General features: G+C 50.9%; 1 protein-coding gene across 1 annotated transcript in view; it reads right to left on the bottom strand.

Moving 5' to 3' along the window:
• irak1 (interleukin-1 receptor-associated kinase 1) overlaps positions 1-20265 on the bottom strand; it is a 38892-nt gene extending 18627 nt beyond the window's left edge. Inside the window, exons 1-4 of the mRNA XM_055666081.1 lie at positions 20109-20265; positions 11145-11361; positions 4081-4220; positions 2896-2960 (exon numbers count right to left, since the gene is read on the bottom strand). Of these exons, the coding sequence (XP_055522056.1) occupies positions 2896-2960; positions 4081-4220; positions 11145-11361; positions 20109-20214 (528 nt within the window). The 5' untranslated portion in view covers positions 20215-20265. The remainder of the gene's footprint in view (positions 1-2895; positions 2961-4080; positions 4221-11144; positions 11362-20108) is intronic.
• Positions 20266-20777: the final 512 nt, after the last annotated feature.

The raw sequence follows: 20777 nt of genomic DNA, 5'->3' as shown, positions 1-20777 counted from the left end.
TAAAAACATTGTATATCTTCTTTGTCACTTGGTCCCTCATAAACATAGGCCATCTGGTTTATTGCCTCTTGCTTCAAAGATGTGACCACCTATGTCTCTCTTCCTCTATCACCCCCTCCCCCATAAACATTGGTCATTTGGTTTATGGCATCTCACTTCCAAAGATATCTCTCTAGCTCCTTCACTTGGGAGACAATGTTATCTCACACACCCCGCAACCTGAGGAAAGCCTAATTTGAGACTAAATATAAGCTGTAAGCTAGCCCAGAAGCCAATTTAATATCTTCTTATATTTTTAACTAAAATTCGGCTTCATCAGATCGGCCCACTGCGGTGCTGTGGGGGGGGGGGGGGGGTGAGTAAACTGCAGGTTTTACATCGGTTGTCAGGGAGGGATTTCCTCGTACGGCAAGCTTATGACGTGGAGGGAATCCCGTTCTCTCATCACGCTCGCTTTTTATTCCAGCATGACGCTGCTGGTCTGTGGTCGACATAAATGCTGGAAAAGCCATGAAGCTAAAGGCTGAATCAGCAAATCTAATATCATATTTATATAATATTATATTGAATATAGAAATACCTACAACAGACAATATTAGAAGAGACTGGGAACAAGAATTAGCTATAAAAATTTCAAAAGAGAGCTGGGATAAACACTTATTATATGTGCATAAATGCTCAATCAACGTTCGACATACTCTAATCCAATATAAAACATTACATAGAAACATAGAAACATAGAAATTAGGTGCAGGAGTAGGCCATTCGGCCCTTCGAGCCTGCACCGCCATTCAATATGATCATGGCTGATCATCCAACTCAGTATCCCGTACCTGCCTTCTCTCCATACCCCCTGATCCCCTTAGCCACAAGGGCCACATCTAACTCCCTCTTAAATATAGCCAATGAAACTGGCCTCAACTACCCTCTGTGGCAGAGAGTTCCAGAGATTCACCACTCTCTGTGTGAAAAAAGTTCTTCTCATCTCGGTTTTAAAGGATTTCCCCTTTATCCTTAAGCTGTGACCCCTTGTCCTGGACTTCCCCAACATCGGGAACAATCTTCCTGCATCTAGCCTGTCCAACCCCTAAGGTTGGACAGCCTATACATAGACTATATTATTCAAAAACTAAAATAAATAAACTTTTCCCCAATGTCTCACCCATTTGTGATAAATGTCAGGTACAAGAAGCTAACATAGCGCACTCTTTTGTTTTCTGTATAAAAATCCAAAAATTCTGGAACGAAATATTTGAAATCTTCACAAAATAATTTAAAACAAAACTTCTACCCAGAGTAGAATGGATCATGTTTGGAATATCGGAAGGTAACCCAGAATTAAATATGTTTCAAAAGAATTTACTTAATTATGGGCTAATAATCGGAAAAAAGCTTATACTTAAATTTTGGAAAAATGCTCCAATACCAACAACAAAAATGTGGATTTCAAACATGTTCGAAACACTACACTTGGAAGAGATGAGACTCCTCCTAGCAGGCAAAGCAGATCACTTCCAAAAGACGTGGTCTGCATTTATGGAACTATTACAAGCATAAGGTGCAATAATAAGTTATAACATAAAGGCTACCAAGACCTGGAAACGGGGGGTATAAAATAATTTTTTAATAAAAACATGGTTGGTATATCCTTTTTTGCAGAGTTTTGTGTTACAATAGAGCGATTGATTTTTCTTTCTTCTTTTTTTTTCTTTTCTCTCTAGGGTCTTATTTCTTTTCTTTACTTCCTTCTCTAATTCCTTCCCTAAGGGGTTCTCTTCTCCCAATACTTTCCTGCACCTTCACGATCCTTGCTTACTTTCCTTACTTCTTGTATTTCTATCTTTTTTAAAGCTCAAAAAATGAAGTGGTACAACATAATGTAATAAGATATATGCGATGTATTAATGTGATTTACTGTACTGCTAAAAAAAAATTTTTAAATTTAAATAATAAATAAATGCTGGAGAAACTCAGCGGGTGAGGCAGCATCTATGGAGGGAAGGAAATAGGCAACGTTTCTGGTTGAGATCCTTCTTCAGGCTAATGTGAGGGGGGGGCGGGATGAAGAAAGGAAGAGGTGGAGACAGTGGGCTGAGGGAGAGTGGAGAAGTGGAGGAGACAGTGCGGGAGGGCTATCTGAAATTAGACAAGTCAATGTTCATACCGCTGGGCCCCTTTTGCTAGATGCAGGAAGATTGTTCCCGATGTTGGGGAAGTCCAGGACAAGGGGTCACAGCTTAAGGATAAGGGGGAAATCCTTTAAAACCGAGATGAGAAGAACCTTTTTCACACAGAGAGTGGTGAATCTCTGGAACTCTCTGCCACAGAGGGTAGTGGAGGCCACAGTTCATTGGCTATATTTAAGAGGGAGTTAGATGTGGCCCTTCTGGCTAAGGGGATCAGGGGGTATGAAGAGAAGGCAGGTACGGGATACTGAGTTGGATGATCAGCCATGATCATATTGAATGGCGGTGCAGGCTCGAAGGGCCGAATGGCCTACTCCTGCACCTAATTTCTATGTTTCTATGTTTTACTTGTGGACATTTTTCATCAGGCTAGAAAAAAACGCCCCGGCCTACTTGATGCCACGAGTGCCTACAACAAGCATCACGGACTGTTATAACCTCCTTACGACCTCGTGACGACCATGCAACGAGTACGAGTCAAGGACAGACTCGTCAGAGGTCATGAATTAGGTTGTGTAAATGGGACAGGCCCTGGACTCAGCGGGTGAGGCAGCTTCTCTGGAGAGAAGGAATGAGCGACGTTTCGGGGTCGAGGGTCTCCAAACGTCGCCCATTCCTCCTCTCCGGGGATGCTGCCCCACCTTCTGAGTTACTCCAGCATTTTGTGTCTACCTTCCAACGGCTAAAGAACAGTTGGAGCAGAACTTACCTCGCCAGGGACTGTAAACAAGCTGCCTGGTGGTGAGGGGGGGCGAGGCAGAACATTCTTCAGCTCTGGGGAGGAAGGAAAGGAAAAACAATCGTGAATAAGAGACCGGAGACATTTATTGTCACATGTAGAAACATAGAAATTAGGTGCAGGAGTAGAGGCCATTCGGCCCTTCGAGCCTGCACCATTCGCCATTCAATATGATCATGGCTGATCATCCAACTCAGTATCCCGTACCTGCCTTCTCTCCATACCCCCTGATCCCCTTAGCCACAAGGGCCACATCTAACTCCCTCTTAAATATAGCCAATGAACTGTGGCCTCGACTACCCTCTGTGGCAGAGAGTTCCAGAGATTCACCACTCTCTGTGTGAAAAAAGTTCTTCTCATCTCAGTTTTAAAGGATTTCCCCCTTATCCTTAAGCTGTGACCCCTTGTCCTGGACTTCCCTAACATCGGGAACAATCTTCCTGCATCTAGCCTGTCCAACCCCTTAAGAATTTTGTAAGTTTCTATAAAGATCCCCTCTCAGTCTCCTAAATTCCAGCGAGTACAAGCCGAATCTATCCAGTCTTTCTTCATAAGACAGTCCTGACATCCGAGGAATCAGTCTGGTGAACCTTCTCTGTACTCCCTCTATGGCAATAATGTCCTTCCTCAGATTTGGAGACCAAAACCAAAAATCGCCCGCCGGGGGCTTTCACTCTGACATCGGGAGGAGAACGAGGAGTGCAGGGGAGAGATAAGTCTTTGCCTTCCATCACAGCGAGGAGGAGATTCACTGTGATGGATGTCTGTGTAAATTGCGTTGTGTCTTGGTTCTTCGTCTTGTTAGTATGACTGCAGAAACCAAATTTCGTTTGGACCTCTGGGTTCAAATGATAACAAATAAATTGTATTGTATTGTACTGTATTGAATCGGCCACTTCCTACTGGAGTCGGCTGCTCCCGAAGTCCACAGGCGGAGATTCGCGCTGGCTGGCGACCCCCAGCAAACGGGTCCCAGGACGTTAAAGTCGCCGTGATGCTAAACCATGGACACACACACAGAGACACACACACACGCACATGTACAGGGGCGGAGGCGAGGATTGAACACTGGACCCGGGGCAGCCTGCCGCGGGACCGGCTCAGCACACGAGGCCAGGGAGCCGGGTCCAGCTCTCCTCCGCACCAGCCACCTACCGGGGGGATCGATGGTCGCCGTCTCTCTCTCGCTCAGCTTGCGTCTCTTCGCTCTTGACCCAGGCGGGGCGGTTGGCATATTCTTCGCGGAGGCGGACCCCCGGGCTGGCGGGGGGGCTGGGCGGGGGGGGCCGGCGGTTCTCCCGGAAGGCAGAGGGGAAACACAGCCTGTTAACACCCGGAAAGAAGGAGTGGAAAGAGGGAGGCTGGGGAGGGGGCGGGAGGGAAGGCGGGAAGGAGGGAAGGAGGGAAAGAGGGGAAAGGGGAAAGAGGGAAAAGAGGGAAAGAGGGAAAGGGAAAGAAGAAAAGAGAGAAAATGAGAAAGAGGGAGAAGGAGGGAAGGAGGGAAGGAGGGAAGGAGGGAAGGAGGGAAGGAGGGAAGGAGGGAAGGAGGGAAGAGGGAAGAGAAATAGAGGGAAAGAGGGAAGGAGGGAAAGAGGGAAGGAAGGGAAAGAGGGAAGGGAGGGAAAGAGGGAAGGGAGGGAAGGAGGGAAGGGAGGGAAAGAGGGAAGGGAGGGGAAAGAGGGAAGGGAGGGAAAGAGGGAAGGGAGGGAAAGAGGGAAGGGAGGGAAAAGAGGGAAGGGAGGGAAAGAGGGAAGGGAGGGAAAGAGGGAAGGGAGGGAAAGACGGAAGGGAGGGAAAGACGGAAGGGAGGGGAAAGACAAGGGAGGGAAAGAGGGAAGGGAGGGAAAGAAGAGGGAAGGGAGGGAAAAGAGGAAGGGAGGGAAAGAGGGAAGGGAGGGAAAGAGGGAAGGGAGGGGAAAGAGGGAAGGGAGGAAAGAGGGGAAGGGAGGGAAAGAGGGAAAGAGGGAAGGGAGGGAAAGAGGGAAGGGAGGGAAAGAGGGAAGGGAGGGAAAGAGGGAAAGAGGGAAGGGAGGGAAAGAGGGAAGGGAGGGAAAGGGGGAAGGGAGGGAGGGAAAGAGGGAAAAGGAGGGAGGGAAAGAGGGAAGGGAGGGAAAGAGGGAAGGGAGGGAAGGGAGGGAAGGAGGGAAGGAGGGAGGAGGGAAGGAGGGAAGGAGGGAAGGAGAGAAGGAGGGAAGGAGAGAAGGAAGGAGGGAAGGAGGGAAGGAGGGAAGGAGGGAAGGAAGGAAGGAAGGCCAGAACGAGGGGCCACACACACACAGTTTAAGAATAAGGGGTCGGCCATTTAGAACGGAGACGAGGAAACACTTTTTCTCCCAGAGAGTTGTGTGAGTCTGTGGAATTCTCTGCCTCGGAGGGCGGTGGAGGCCGGTTCTCTGGATGCTTTCAAGAGAGAGCTAGATTAGGGCTCTTAAAGATAGCGGAGTCAGGGGAGAAGGCAGGAATGGGGTACTGATTGGGGATGGTCAGCCGTGATCACATTGAATGACGGTGCTGGCTGGAAGGGCCGAATGGCCTCTACTCCTGCACCGATTCAGTTAAGTTGCTGCCTCACGGCGCCAGAGACCCGGGTTCCATCCTGACCACGGGCGCTGTCTGTGCGGAGTTTGCACGTTCTCCCCGTGACTGCGTGGGTTTCCTCCGGGTGCTCCGGTTTCCTCCCACACTCCAAAGGCGTGCGACTTTGTAGGTTAATTGGCGCAGTTACCCAGCGGGGCGGGCAGCGTCTCTGGATAGAAGGAATGGCCGACGTTTCAGGTCGAGACCCTTCTTCAGACTGGGAAGGGTCTCGCCCCGAAAGGTCACCCATTCATAGAAACATAGAAATTAGGTGCAGGAGTAGGCCATTCGGCCCTTCGAGCCTGCACCGCCATTCAATATGATCATGGCTGATCATCCAACTCAGTATCCCGTACCTGCCTTCTCTCCATACCCCCTGATCCCCTTAGCCACAAGGGCCACATCTAACTCCCTCTTAAATATAGCCAATGAACTGGCCTCAACTACCCTCTGTGGCAGAGAGTTCCAGAGATTCACCACTCTCTGTGTGAAAAAAAGTTTCTTCTCATCTCGGTTTTAAAAAGATTTCCCCTTTATCCTTAAGCTGTGACCCCTTGTCCTGGACTTCCCTAACATCGGGAACAATCTTCCTGCATCTAGCCTGTCCAACCCCTTAAGAATTTTGTAAGTTTCTATAAGATCCCCTCTCAATCTCCTAAATTCTAGAGAGTACAAACCAAGTCTATCCAGTCTTTCTTCATAAGACAGTCCTGACATCCCAGGAATCAGTCTGGTGAACCTTCTCTGTACTCCCTCTATGGCAAGAATGTCTTTCCTCAGATTAGGAGACCAAAACTGTACGCAATACTCCAAGTGTGGTCTCACCAAGACCCTGTACAACTGCAGTAGAACCTCTCTGCTCCTATACTCAAATCCTTTTGCAATGAAAGCTAACATACCATTCGCTTTCTTTACTGCCTGCTGCACCTGCATGCCTACCTTCAATGACTGGTGTACCATGACACCCAGGTCTCGCTGCATCTCCCCCTTTCCCAATCGGCCACCATTTAGATAATAAATAAATTCCTTCTCTCTAGAGACGCTGCCCGCCCGCCCCGCTGGGTCACTCCGGCATTTTGTGTCTGTCTTCGGTTTAAACCAGCATCTGCAGTTCCTTCACAGTAGGTGACAAGTTGCAGTTCCGGCACATGCCTGCAAGTGGCGGCAGTGAGGCGGCGCTGAAGGGACATCTGTTTGAACCCACAGTGTTGTGGAGAAAGTATTGGTTGTGACGCAGTCAAAAAATTAAAATCGTGGTCTGTTCTCGCGTCCAGACGGTGAAGCTGGTGAACGGGAAGTGAACAACAGGAAGCCCGCCCCGGGTGCCAAAGCTTTATATTAACACCGCCATGCCTGGAATCGGAAATGCGGTGATATTCCTTGTAAATAAAATCAGATTACCGCAATCAGCCTCCGTCCAAGCATCGACTTATCACACACCAACCCCCCCCCTCTCACCTGTAACCACCTATCACTCCCAGGCAAGACACAAAGCACGGTGGCGCGGCTGTAGAGTTGCTGCCTTGAAGCGCCAGGGACCCAGGTTCCATCCCGACTACGTGTGTGTGTGCATGTGCGTGAGTGTGTGTGAGTGCATGAGTGTGTGTGTTGTGTGTGCGCGTGTGTGTGTGTGAGTGAGTGCATGTGTTGTGTGCGTGTGTTTATGTGAGTGTGTGCGCATGAGTGTTTGTATGCTGCGTGTATATATGTGAGTGTGGGTGAGTGTGTGTGTGTGTGTGTACGAGTGTGTGTGTGTGTACGAGTGTGTGGGTGCACGTGTCTGTGTTGTGTGAGCGCATATGCGTGCGTATGTGTTGCATGGCTATATGTGTGTGTGTGTATATATGTGAGTGTATGTGTGTGTGTGTGTGTGTGTGTGTACGCATGCGTGCGCGTGTGTGTGTTGTGTGTATGAGTGTTGTGTGTGCGTGTGTTGCATGTTTATATGTGTATGTGTATATATGCGTGTGTTTATATGTGTGTGTGTATATATGCGTGTGTGTGTGTGTGTATATTTGTGTGTGTGTGTGTGTATATATGCGTGTGTGTGTGTATGTGTGTGTGTGTATATATGTGTGTGTGTGTGTGTGTGTGTGTGTGTGTGTGTGTGTGTGTGTGTGTGTGTGTGTATGTATGTGTGTGTGTATATATGCGTGTGTGCGCGCGTTTTGTGTGTGTGTGTGTGAAACATAGAAATTAGGTGCAGGATAGAGGCCATTCGGCCCTTCGAGCCTGCACCGCCATTCAATATGATCATGGCTGATCATCCAACTCAGTATCCCGTACCTGCCTTCTCTCCATACCCCCTGATCCCCTTAGCCACAAGGACCATATCTAACTCCCTCTTAAATATAGCCAATGTGTGGCCTCAACTACCCTCTGTGGCAGAGAGTTCCAGAGATTCACCACTCTCTGTGTGAAAAAAGTTCTTCTCATCTCGGTGTCAAAGTGTGTGTGTGTGTGTGTGTGTATATATGTGTGTGTGTATATATATATGTGTGTGTGTGTGTGTATATGTGTATGTGTGTGTGTGTTTATATGTGTGTGTGTGTGTGTGTATTTGTGTGTGTGTGTGTGTGTGTGTGTGTGTGTGTGTTTTGTGTGTGCGCTATGTGTGTGTGTTTGTTGTGTGTGCTGTGTGTGTGTGTGTGTGTGTGTGTGTGTGTGTGTGTGTGTGTGTGTGTGTGTGTGTGTGTGTGTGTGTGTGTGTGTGTGCGTGTGTGTGTGTTAGCACGTTCTCCCTGTGACCTGCGTGGGTTTTCTCCGGGTGCTCCGGTTTCCTCCCACACTCCGAAGACGTGCAGGTTCGAAGGTTATTTGGCTTTGGTAAATGTTGCAAATTGTCCCTAGTGTGTAAGGTAGTGCTGGTGTACTGGGTGATCGCTGGTCGGCACGGACTCGGTGGGGCCGAAGGGCCTGTTTCCGCGCTGTATCTCTAAACTAAACTAGTGTGTGAACGGGCGATCGCTGGTCGGCATGGACCCACTGGGCTGAAGGGCCTGTTTCCGCGCTGCAACTCTAAACCAAAGACGTACAAGTTTGTAGGTTAATTGACATGGTATAACCAGAACCAGGGGTCACACACAGCTTAAGAATAAGGGGTCGGCCATTTAGGACTGAGACGAGGAAAAACTTTTCAACCCAGAGAGTTGTGAATCTGTGGCCATTTAGGACTGAGATGAGGAGAAACTTTTCCACCCAGAGAGTTGTGAATCTGTGGCCATTTAGGACTGAGATGAGGAGAAACTTTTCCACCCAGAGAGTTGTGAATCTGTGGCCATTTAGGACTGAGATGAGGAGAAACTTTGTCCACCCAGAGAGTTGTGTGAATCTGTGGAATTCTCTGCCACAGAAGGCAGTGGAGGCCGATTCACTGGATGTTTTCAAGAGAGAGTTAGATTTGGCTCTTGGGGCTAACGGAATGAAGGGAGTTATGGGGAACAGAATGAAGGGATATGGGGAGAAGGCAGGAACGGGGTACTGACTGGGGATGATCAGCCATGATCACATTGAATGGTGGTGCTGGATCGAAGGGCCAAATGGCCAACTCCTGCACCTATTTTCTACGTTTCTATACCTTACGACTAACTGTTTGGAAGCTGTATTGCAGACAAGCACGGAGATTAGACTGAGAGCAGCTTCCAAGGCTAAAAATGGTCATTTACTGACACTTTTAGGCTTGTGAAAATGTAAAAAATGGTAGCTGATGGGAATCGAAACTAAAAACAGAAAATGCCAAAAGCTCTCAGCAAGCCCCGGTGTTTTTTCCCCAGGGTCTGCGTAGGTTTTAGGCGAGGGGGAAAAGGGGTAACAAGAGGTTGGGGGAGTATTTTTGCACGCAGGGGGTGGTGGGTGTATGGAACGAGCTGCCAGAGGAGGTAACTCCTAATCCGAGGAAAGACATTCTTGCCATAGAGGGAGTACAGAGAAGGTTCACCAGACTGATTCCTGGGATGTCAGGACTTTCATATGAAGAAAGACTGGATAGACTCGGCTTGTACTCGCTAGAATTAAGAAGATTGAGGGGGGATCTTATAGAAACTTACAAACTTCTTAAGGGGTTGGACAGGCTAGATGCAGGAAGATTGTTCCCGATGTTGGGGAAGTCCAGGACAAGGGGCCACACAGTTTAAGGATAAGGGGGAAATCTTTTAGGACTGAGATGAGATGAGAAAAACATTTTTTTTTCACACACAGAGAGTGGTGAATCTGTGGAATTCTCTGCCACAGAAGATAGTTGAGGCCACAGTTCATTGGCTATATTTAAGAGGGAGTTAGATGTGGCCCTTGTGGCTAAAGGGATCAGGGGGTATGGAGAGAAGGCAGGTACAGGATACCGAGTTGGATGATCAGCCATGATCATATTGAATGGCAGTGCAGGCTCGAAGGGCCGAATGGCCTCTACTCCTGCACCTATTGTCTATGTTTCTATGTAGCTAGTAATGAGATATTGGAGCTCAGAAACAGGCCCTTCGGCCCACCGAGTCCGCACCGACCATCGATCCCCGCACACTAACACTATCCTGCACACACTAGGGACAATTTAACTTTTTTTGTTATACCAAGTCAATTAACCTACAAACTTGTACGTCTTTGGACAACGGACAATAGGTGCAGGAGTAGAGCCATTCGGCCCTTCGAGCCAGCACCGCCATTCAATGTGATCATGGCTGCTCATCCCCAATTCCTGCCTTCTTCCCATATCCCCCGACTCCCACTATCATTAAGAGCCCTATCTAGCTCTCTCTTGAAAGTATCCAGAGACCCGCCCTCTGAAGCAGAGAATTCCACAGACCCACCACTCTCTGTGAGGAAAAAGTGTTTCCTCGTCTCCGTTCTAAATGGCCGACCCCTTATTCTTAAAACTGTGGCCCCTGGTTCTGGACTCCCCCAACACTGGGAACATGTTTCCTGCCTCTAGCGTGTCCAAACCCTTAATAATCTTAGATGTTTCAATAAGATTCCCTCTCATCCTTCTAAACTCCAGAGTGTACAAGCCCAGCCGCTCCATTCTCTCAGCGTATGACAGTCCCGCCATCCCGGGAATTAACCTGGAATTACTTTGAAGTATAGGAGGCAGGTTCTCTAGATACTGCGCCAACGTACAACAATAGACAATAGGTGCAGGAGTAGAGGCCATTCTGCCCTTCGAGCCAGCACCGCCATTCAATGTGATCGTAAGTATTGTACTTCCATTTATGTTGCCATTTATGTTATGTTGTGTCGTGGACTTTCTGTGTTTGTGCTTGTTTTAAATTTTTAATTCAATTTTATTTTTAATATGTTGTATTATTTATTTATTATTTATTTTTATTATTTTTTTGTGATTTTTTTATGATACTGCCTGTAAGGGAAATTCATTTCGTTGTCTCAAATTGAGACAATGACAATAAATTTGAATACAATACAATACAATACAATCCCCAATCAGTACCCCGTTCCTGCCTTCTCCCCATATCCCCTGACTCCGCTATCTTTAAGAGCCCTATCTAGCTCTCCCTTGAAAGAATCCAGAGAACCGGCCTCCACCGCCCTCTGAGGCAGAGAATTCCACAGACTCACAACGCGTTGAATGGCGGTGCTGGCTGGAAGGGCAGAATGGCCTCTACTCCTGTACCTATTGTCAAAGCTTGTCACTGTACCTCGGCACACGTGACAGTAAGGCGATCTGAAACTGAGACTCACATTGCAAGATGATCTCCCGAGGTCTCCACAGGTTCAGGTTGGCCAGGAGGTCGACCAGTTGCCCCACCGTGCCGTTGCGGTTAATCCAGTACCACATGACGTTCTCTGTACGCCCCAGGTCCCCGCGATTTGCCAGCAGCCGGAGGTCCGTCATGTCGCTCACCACCGACGAGGCTGAGAGCGCGGGAAAAAAATAAATTAGAATACCCTTGCAGGCTGAGACCATACATGGGGGAGACTTTCCCAGTCCACCGACTGGCTCTGTAGAAACACGGTGTGTGGAGACAAGGAACTGCAGATACTGGTCTGCAAGAAAACAAGACATAGCAAAAGGATTTACGTATAGGAGCAGGGAGGTTCTACAGCAGTTGTACAGGGTCTTGGTGAGACCGCACCTGGAGTATTGCGTACAGTTTTGGTCTCCAAATCTGAGGAAAGACATTATTGCCATAGAGGGATTGCAGAGACGGTTCACCAGACTGATTCCTGGGATGTCAGGACTGTCTTATGAAGAAAGACTGGATAGACTTGGTTTATACTCTCTAGAATTTAGGAGATTGAGAGGGGATCTTATAGAAACTTACAAAATTCTTAAGGGGTTGGACAGGCTAGATGCAGGAGGATTGTTCCGATGTTAGGGAAGAGGACAAGGGGTCACAGCTTGTATTCAAACTGAGAGAACTTTTTTCAGAAGATGTGGGAATCTCGGAACTCTCTGCCATAGTTGAGGCCAGTTCATTGGCATATTTAAGATTAGATGTGGCCCAAAGGGGATCAGGGGGTATGAAGATACGGGATACTGAGTTGGATGATCAGCCATGATCAATTAAATGGCGGTGCAGGCTCGAAGGGCTGAATGGCCTACTCCTGCACCTAATTTCTATGTTTCTATAAGCATATAAAATTATTTAAAACTTCTGAAGAAGGATTTCGGCCCAAAACGTCGCCTATTTCCTTTGCTCCATAGATGCTGCTGCACCCGTTGAGTTTCTCCAGCATTTTTGTGTACCTAAAATTTTAAAAGGACTGGACAAGCTAGATGCAGGAAAAATGTTCCCAATGTTGGGCGAGTCCAGAACCAGGGGCCACACACAGTCTTAGAATAAAGGGGAGGTCATTTAAGACTGAGGTGAGAAAAAACTTTTCCACCGAGAGAGTTGTGAATTTGTGGAATTCCCTGCCACAGAGGGCAGTGGAGGCCAAGTCACTGGATGGATTTAAGAGAGAGTTTCTTGTAGAAACTTACAAAATTCGTAAGGGGTTGGACAGGCTAGATGCAGGAAGATTGTTCCCGATGTTGGGGAAGTCCAGGACAAGGGGTCACAGCTTAAGGATAAGGGGGAAATCCTTTAAAACCGAGATGAGAACAACTTTTTTCACACAGAGAGTGGTGAATCTCTGGAACTCTCTGCCACAGAGGGTAGTTGAGGCCACAGTTCATTGGCTATATTTAAGAGGGAGTTAGATGTGGCCCTTGTGGCTAAGGGGATCAGGGGGTATGGAGAGAAGGCCGGTACGGGATACTGAGTTGGATGATCAGCCATGATCATATCGAATGGCGAATGGTGCAGGCTGGAAGGGCCGAACGGCCTACTCCTGCACCTAATTTCTATGTTTCTATGTTAGATAGAGCTCTAGGGGCTAGTGGAGTCAAGGGATATGGGGAGAAGGCAGGCACGGGTTATTGATAGGGGACGATCAGCCATGACCACAGTGAATGGCGGTGCTGGCTCGAAGGGCAGAATGGCCTCCTCCTGCATCTATTTTCTATGTTTCCACAACTGAGCTCTGAGAGTTATACAGAAACAAGGAGCCATTCACTGACAAACACAGAGCTGGCTGTCTTATCGCATTCCACAGCCCATACTTCACCGAGTTTATCCAGAGATTAACCACGCTGTCATTTCCCAGCCGGCCTCCCTCCCCGCTGGCTCGGACGCCAGGGGCGGGGGAAAACCAGCCAGCAATCGCAGGAATTCTTCTTCTTCTTGCGTATAGGGCGTGCACAGCCTAAAGTTGCAGGACAACTTAGATCTTATCTTATGCACGTCGGGTTGATTGCATTCACAGGCCACGTAGAGGTTGCAATCTCCCACCTCCAATCTTTATAAACGGTTTAGCGAAGATAACTAGATTTGGGGCCATGGGAGACAAGCTGTGGTATCGAGATAAGTCGGAAAGCAGGAAGGACAAGAAAACTGAAGGGACTCAGACAGAACCACCATAGTCTGGTTTTGTTTAACTCTGGAGTTTAGAAGGATGAGAGGGCATCTCATTGAAACAAATAAGATTGTTAAGGGTTTGGACACGCTAGAGGCAGGAAACATGTTCCCGATGTTGGGGGCATCCAGAACCAGGGGCCACACACACACACACTCAGTTTAAGAATAAGGGGTCGCCCATTTAGAACGGAGACGAGGAAACACTTTTTCTCACCGAGAGTTGCGAGTGTGTGGAATTCTCTGCCTCAGAGGGCAGTGGAGGCCGGTTCTCTGGAGGCTTTCAAGAGAGAGCTAGATAGGGCTCTTAAAATAGCGGAGTCAGGGGATATGGGGAGAAGGCAGGAACGGGGTACTGATTGGGGATGATCAACCATGATCACATTGAATGGCGGTGCTAGCTCGAAGGGCCGAATGGCCGACACCTGCACATATTGTCTATTGTCTATTGCCTAGACCTACAAGTGTGGGAGGAAAAGCAAGCGGAGAAAAGCCACGCAGGTCACGGGGAGAATGTACAGACTCTGTTCGGATAGCACCCGTGGTCAGGATTGAACCCAGGTCTCTGGCGCTGTGAGGCAGCAACTCTACCGCTGTGCCACCTGTTTGGTGATACAGTGTGGAAAGAGGAACCGAGCCACACTCGCTACTGCAGCAAGCCGCCATCTGTACATTAGTTCCCCATTATCTTGCATCCTACGCACTAGGAGCAATTTACCTACAAACCTGCACATCTCTGTGATGTGGAGGGAAACCGACGCAGTCACGGGGAGAACGTGCAAACTTCGCAGAGACAGCGTCCTCAGTGTCGCAGCAGTGCAGAAAGCTTGGCTTCATCCAGCACTTGGTCTCTTGTTGTGCTTCAGCCAGCATCTGCAGGATTTTGGCTCAGACATGGCCATTTGGCCCATCTAGGCTGCTCTGCCATTCGATCACATTTCCCTCCTGACCCTCTACTCCTGCCATCTCCCCATAACATAGAAACATAGAAATTAGGTGCAGGAGTAGGCCATTCGGCCCTTCGAGCCTGCACCGCCATTCAATATGATCATGGCTGATCATCCAACTCAGTATCCCGTACCTGCCTTCTCTCCATACCCCCTGATCCCCCCTTAGCCACAAGGGCCACATCTAACTCCCTCTTAAATATAGCCAATGAACTGGCCTCGACTACCCTCTGTGGCAGAGAGTTCCAGAGATTCCCCACTCTCTGCGTGAAAAAAGTTCTTCTCATCTCGGTTTTAAAGGATTTCCCCCTTATCCTTAAACTGTGACCCCTTGTCCTGGACTTCCCTAACATCGGGAACAATCTTCCTGCATCTAGCCTGTCCAACCCCTTAAGAATTTTGTAAGCTTTCACTCTCTTTACCAATCAAGAACCTATCAGTAACTCAGCGGGCGAGGCAGCATCTCTGGAGAGAAGGAATGGGCAACGTTTCGTGTCGAGACCCTTCGTCAGTCTGAAGTAGGGTCTGGACCCGAAACGTCACCCATTCCTTCGCTCCAGAGATGCTGCCTCACTCGCTGAGTTACTCCAGCATTTTGTGTCTCCCTTCGATTTAAACCAGCATCTGCAGTTCTTTCTTACACAAATATCCTCCATTTATAATGGCCACACAGGTAAATAATAGGTCAGGACCGGCCTCTAGTAGATGATGGTGTGGGTCAATTGCCTGATAACAGCCGGGAAGAAACAGTCCTTGAATCTGGAGGTGTGTGTGCGTTCGTTTTCACACTTCTATACCTCTTGCCCGATGGGAGAGGGGAGAGGAGAAGAGGGTGACTGGGGAGGTGAGACTAGTCCGCGATTATGCTGCTGGCCTTGCCGAGGCAGCGTGAGGTGTAGATGGGAGAGGGGGGGTGGGGGGGGGAAAGAGGGAGTGACCGGGAGTCAGGCTGGTCCACAATTATAGACAATAGGTGTAGGAGCAGGCCATTTGGCCCTTCGAGCCAGCACCGCCATTCACTGTGATCATGGCTGATCATCCCCAATCAGTACCCCGTTCCTGCCTTCTCCCCATATCCCCTGACTATTTTTAAGAGCCCTATCTAGCTCTCTCTTGAGAGCATCCAGAGTACCTGCCTCCACTGCCCTCTGAGGCAGAGAATTCCACAGACTCACCACTCTCTGAGAAAAACAGTTTCCTCGTCTCCGTTCTAAATGGCTTACTCCTTATTCTTAAACTGTGGCCCCTGGTTCTGGACTCCCCCAACATCGGGAACATGTTTCCTGCCTCTAGCGTGTCCAAGCCCTTAACAATCTTATATGTTTCAATGAGATGCCCTCTCATCCTGAGTTCCCGAGTGTCCCAGCCGCTCCATTCTCTCAGCATATGACAGTCCCGCCATCCCGGGAATTAACCTAGTAAACTTACGCTGGTCTCCCTCAATATCTTATATCTCAATCTTATAGAAACTTACAAAATTCTTAAGGGGTTGGACAGGCTAGATGCAGGAAGATTGTTCCCGATGTTAGGGAAGTCCAGGACAAGGGGTCACAGCTTAAGGATAAAGGGGAAATCCTTTAAAACCGAGATGAGAAGAACTTTTTTCACGCAGAGAGTGGTGAATCTCTGGAACTCTCTGCCACAGAGGGTAGTTGAGGCCAGTTCATTGGCTATATTTAAGAGGGAGTTAGATGTGGCCCTTGTGGCTAAGGGGATCAGGGGGTATGGAGAGAAGGCAGGTACGGGATACTGAGTTGGATGATCAGCCATGATCATGTTGAATGGCGGTGCAGGCTCGAAGGGCCGAATGGCCTCTACTGCTGCACCTAATTTCTATGTTTCTAATAGCAAGAATGTCCTTCCTCAAATTAGGGGACCAAAACTGCACACAATACTCCAGGTGTGGTCTCACCAGGGCCCTGTACAACTGCAGAAGGACCTCTTTGCTCCTATATTCGATTCCTCTTGTTATAAAGGCCAACAGGCCATTCGCTTTCTTCACTGCCTGCTGTGATCGGCTGCCTTGGCTAAGGCATGGGGGCTTTGTGGATCACAGTTAGAGACACAAGCAAGAGGTGTGCACAGCCTAGGTTGCTGAAATATTTGCCCCCGATGTGATCTCTGAATGACTAAGCTCCTCTCCCTGGTTCCACGGTTGTGTAATACTAAAGTCAGCAAGAATGTCTGGCCCTCTTGATGCGAGATCGTGAGTGGTTTCTGTCTGCAGTGAGGGTTTATTGGGTGACTCATTACTAGATATAGCTCGAGGGGACGGCAGGGAGAGTCATCGCACAGTGAGCGAGAGAGACTCGGTGGCAAAACCAAAGATCCTATAGCGGAGCAAGATAGACCACTCCTGCTAAATGCAATGGGCTGATGTGTAGTACGCAACGGAGTGGAACGTGGGCCTTTTTTCCCATCCATTTCAGTAACCCGACCCGACCCGCAGTGTTGCGGGGGAACAGTTTGTGTTAATAAATTATAATTCTGAAAATGAGAAGATTTTTATCAAAGAACTTTTATTTTTACGAGGATGTTTCCGTAACCGGCTTCCGTCTCCGCACTAGTATCTTTGCTCCGCTATGGGATCTTTGGTGCGGAGACGGGAGCCGGTTACGGAAATGGGGCCGAGAATCTGTCCATAACCTTACTACGTCTTTTTCGTCGAGTGGACTATCTTGCTCGCTATAGGATCTTTGGCCAAAACTGCTAACTGCTGGAGGGAGAGCAGCCAGAGTGGCTGGAGTAACTCAGCGGGTCAGGCAGCATCTGTGGAGAACGTGGATAGGTGACGTTTCACAGAGTGCTGGAGTAACTCAGCGGGTCAGGCAGCATCTGTGGAGAACATGGATAGGTGACGTTTCACAGAGTGCTGGAGTAACTCAGCGGGTCAGGCAGCATCTGTGGAGAACGTGGATAGGTGACGTTTCACAGAGTGCTGGAGTAACTCAGCGGATCAGGCAGCATCTGTGGAGAACGTGGATAGGTGACGTTTTACAGAGTGCTGGAGTAACTCAGCGGGTCAGGCAGCATCTGTGGAGAACATGGATAGGTGACGTTTCACAGAGTGCTGGAGTAACTCAGTGGGTCAGGCAGCATCTGTGGAGAACATGGATAGGTGACGTTTCACAGAGTGCTGGAGTAACTCAGCGGGTCAGGCAGCATCTGTGGAGAACGTGGATAGGTGACGTTTCACAGAGTGCTGGAGTAACTCAGCGGGTCAGGCAGCATCTGTGGAGAACATGGATAGGTGACGTTTCACAGAGTGCTGGAGTAACTCAGCGGGTCAGGCAGCATCTGTGGAGGACATGGATAGGTGACGTTTTGGGTCAGGACCCTTCGTCAGACCGGAAGAACACGGTGGCGCAGCGGTAGAGTTGCTGCCTCACAGCGCCAGAGATCCTAACTGCAGCTGCTGTCTATACGGAGTTTGTACGTTCTCCCTGTGACCGCGTGGGTTTCCTCCAGGTGCCCCAGTCTCCTTCCACGACCTGAAGACATGCCCGTGCGGACTTGAAGGTTCATTGGCCCTCCGTAGATTGTCCAGAGTGTGTAGACAGTGGGACGTCATAGAGTTAGCGTGATCGAGCGATCGATGGTTGGCATGGACTTGGTGGGCCGAAGGGTCTCATTGAATGATACAGCGTGGAAACAGGCCCTTTGGCCCATCTTGGCCACGCCGACCAATCTATCTGCACTAGTCCCACCTACCTGCGTTTGGCCCATATCCCTCTAAACCAATTCTATATCTGTGTCTGTCTAAATGTTTCTTAAACGTTGTGATAGTACCTGCCTCAACTATCTCCTCCGGCAGCTCGTTCCGTACACCCACCTCCCTTTGTGTAAAGATGTTTCCCCTGGGGTTCTGGTCCTTGACTCTACCATTACTGGAAACCAAAAAGACTAGGTTAATTCCCGGGATGGCGGGACTGTCATATGCTGAGAGAATGGAGCGGCTGGGCTTGTACACTCTGTGGTTTAGAAGGATGAGAGGGTATCTTATTGAAACATATTTTGGGTTTGGACACGCTAGAGGCAGGAAATGTGTGTTGCGTCTTTTTTTTAAACTACTGGGTTATTTTCTCACAAATACGTAACTGCTGGTTACTGCTCAATTCTTTGTAGTTCTTGTCTTTTCTTGCACAATCCCACAGGCAAGGCTAGGCATTGATCGCCACTTTTCATTTCACCGCACATCTCGTACGTGTATGTGACGAATAAACTTGACTTGACTCCCACACCCACACACAGAGGTGTTCCCTTCCCCCCCCTCCACCCCCCCCACACACACACACTGGGGTGCTCCCTCACCATCCCCCACCCCCAAATAGTGGGGGTGCCCCCTCCCCCCCCCACACACCGGGAAACCAAAAACAAGGGGTGCCACCACTTCCCCACACACACACACTGAGCCGCTCCCTCATTCACTCACCCCCCCCCCCCTCACACACACCGAGGCTCCCTCCCTCCCCCCCCCCCCCTCTCAATACACACTGAGGCGCTCCCTCCCCCTTCCCCCCCACACTGAGGTGCTCCCTCATTCCCCCCCCCCCACACTGAGGCACTCCCTCACTCCCCTTCCCCCACACACTGAGGCCTTCCTCACTCACCCCCCCCCCCCCCCCCCCACACACTGAGGCGCTCCCTCCCTCCCCCCCCCCCCCCCTCCTCTCTCCCCCCCCCTCCCCCCCTCCCCCCCCCCCCCCCCCCCCCCCCCCCCCCCCCCCCCTCCCCCCCCCCCCCCCCCCCCCCCCCCCCCCCCCCCCCCCCCCCCCCCCCCCCCCCCCCCCCCCCCCCCCCCCCCCCACCCCCCCCCCCCCCCCCTCTCCCTCTCAATCTACACTGAGGCGCTCCCTCATTCCCCCCCTCCCACACACTGAGGCGCTCCCTCACCCCCCTCCCCCACACACCTGAGGCGCTCCCTCCTCACTCCCCCCCCCCCATCTCAATCTACACTGCGGCGCTCCCTCACACCCCCCTCTCAATACACACTGAGGCGCTCCCTCACCCCCCCCCCCCCTCACACTGAGGCGCTCCCTCATTCCCCCTCCCCCCCCACCTGAGGCGCTCCCCCACCCCCCCCCCCCCTCTCAATACACTGAGGCGCTCCCCTCATTCCCCCTCCCCCACACTGAGGCGCTCCCTCACCCCCCCCTTCCCCCACACTGAGGCGCTCCCTCATTCCCCTCCCCCCCACTGGGGCGCTCCCCCTCACCCCCCCATCTCAATACACACTGAGGCCCCCCCCTCACCCCCCCCCCCCCCTCTCAATACACACTGAGGCGCTCCCTCCCTCCCCCCCCCCCCTCAATACCACACTGAGGCGCTCCCTCACTCCCCTTCCCACACACTGCTGCGCGCTCCCTCACCCCCCCTCTCAATACACACTGGGGCGCTCCCTCACTCACACAAAACCCTCTCTCCCCTCACCCCCCCCCTCTCATACAACTGAGGCGCTCCCTCATTCCCCTTCCCCCACACTGCGGCGCTCCCTCACCCCCCCCTCTCTCAATACACACTGAGGCGCTCCCTCCCTCACCCCCCCCCCCCTCACACTGGGGCGCTTCCTCATTCCCCTCCCCCACACTGAGGCACTCCCTCATTCCCCCCCCCCCCCGCTCACTGAGGCGCTCCCTCACCCCCCTCTCTCATCTACACTGAGGCGCTCCCTCATTCCCCCTCCCCCCCACTGGGGCGCTCCCTCACCCCCTCCCCCTCACACAAACTCCACACACCGCGGCGCTCCCTCACTCACCGAATCGCCGCCAGTCGACGCAGTCGAGCGAGTCCATGACGGCGCAGAAGTCGTGCATGATGTAGGCGGGCAGGTGGTGGATGTAATCCGGGGCCGGGTCCGACATCCTCGCGCTGGCGCCGGCGCTTCAGGCTCCGCGGTTCCCCCCGCCTCGACTAGGCCCCGCCGTCGCCATGGAAACCAAAGTCCCGCCCGCCGCCCTTCACCCCATTGGCCCGTTCCGCCGTCACTCAATACGGCCCGCGCTCCCATTGGCCCGCCTGCAACTCCCGCCCCTCACATCCTCAGCTCCCCATTGGCCTGTTCCCCGGTCACTCAACGCATCCCGCCCACCCTCTCTCTCATTGGCCCGTTCCAACGTCACTCATCACTCTCCATCTGCCATTGGCTCGCCTACGATCACGCCCCTCACACCCTCCGCTCCCCATTGGCCACTTCCGCGGTCACTCACCACGTCCCGCCCATCTACCCATCTCTCATTGGCCCGCCTGCAACTCCCGCCCTCCAGCCCTCCGCTTCCCATTGGCCCCTTTCGCGGTCACTCAACGCGTCCCGCCCATCTCTTATTGCCCCGCCCTCACATCCTCCGCTCCCCATTGGCTCGCTCCGCAGTCACTCAACACGTCCCGCCCACCTCTCCATCGCTCATTGGCCCTGCTCAAAATCCCG

The sequence above is a fragment of the Leucoraja erinacea genome, unplaced genomic scaffold, assembly GCF_028641065.1.
Source record: "Leucoraja erinacea ecotype New England unplaced genomic scaffold, Leri_hhj_1 Leri_188S, whole genome shotgun sequence".
Classification (NCBI taxonomy): Eukaryota; Metazoa; Chordata; class Chondrichthyes; order Rajiformes; family Rajidae; genus Leucoraja; species Leucoraja erinaceus.
This window is presented reverse-complemented; position numbering and strand designations above follow the sequence as displayed.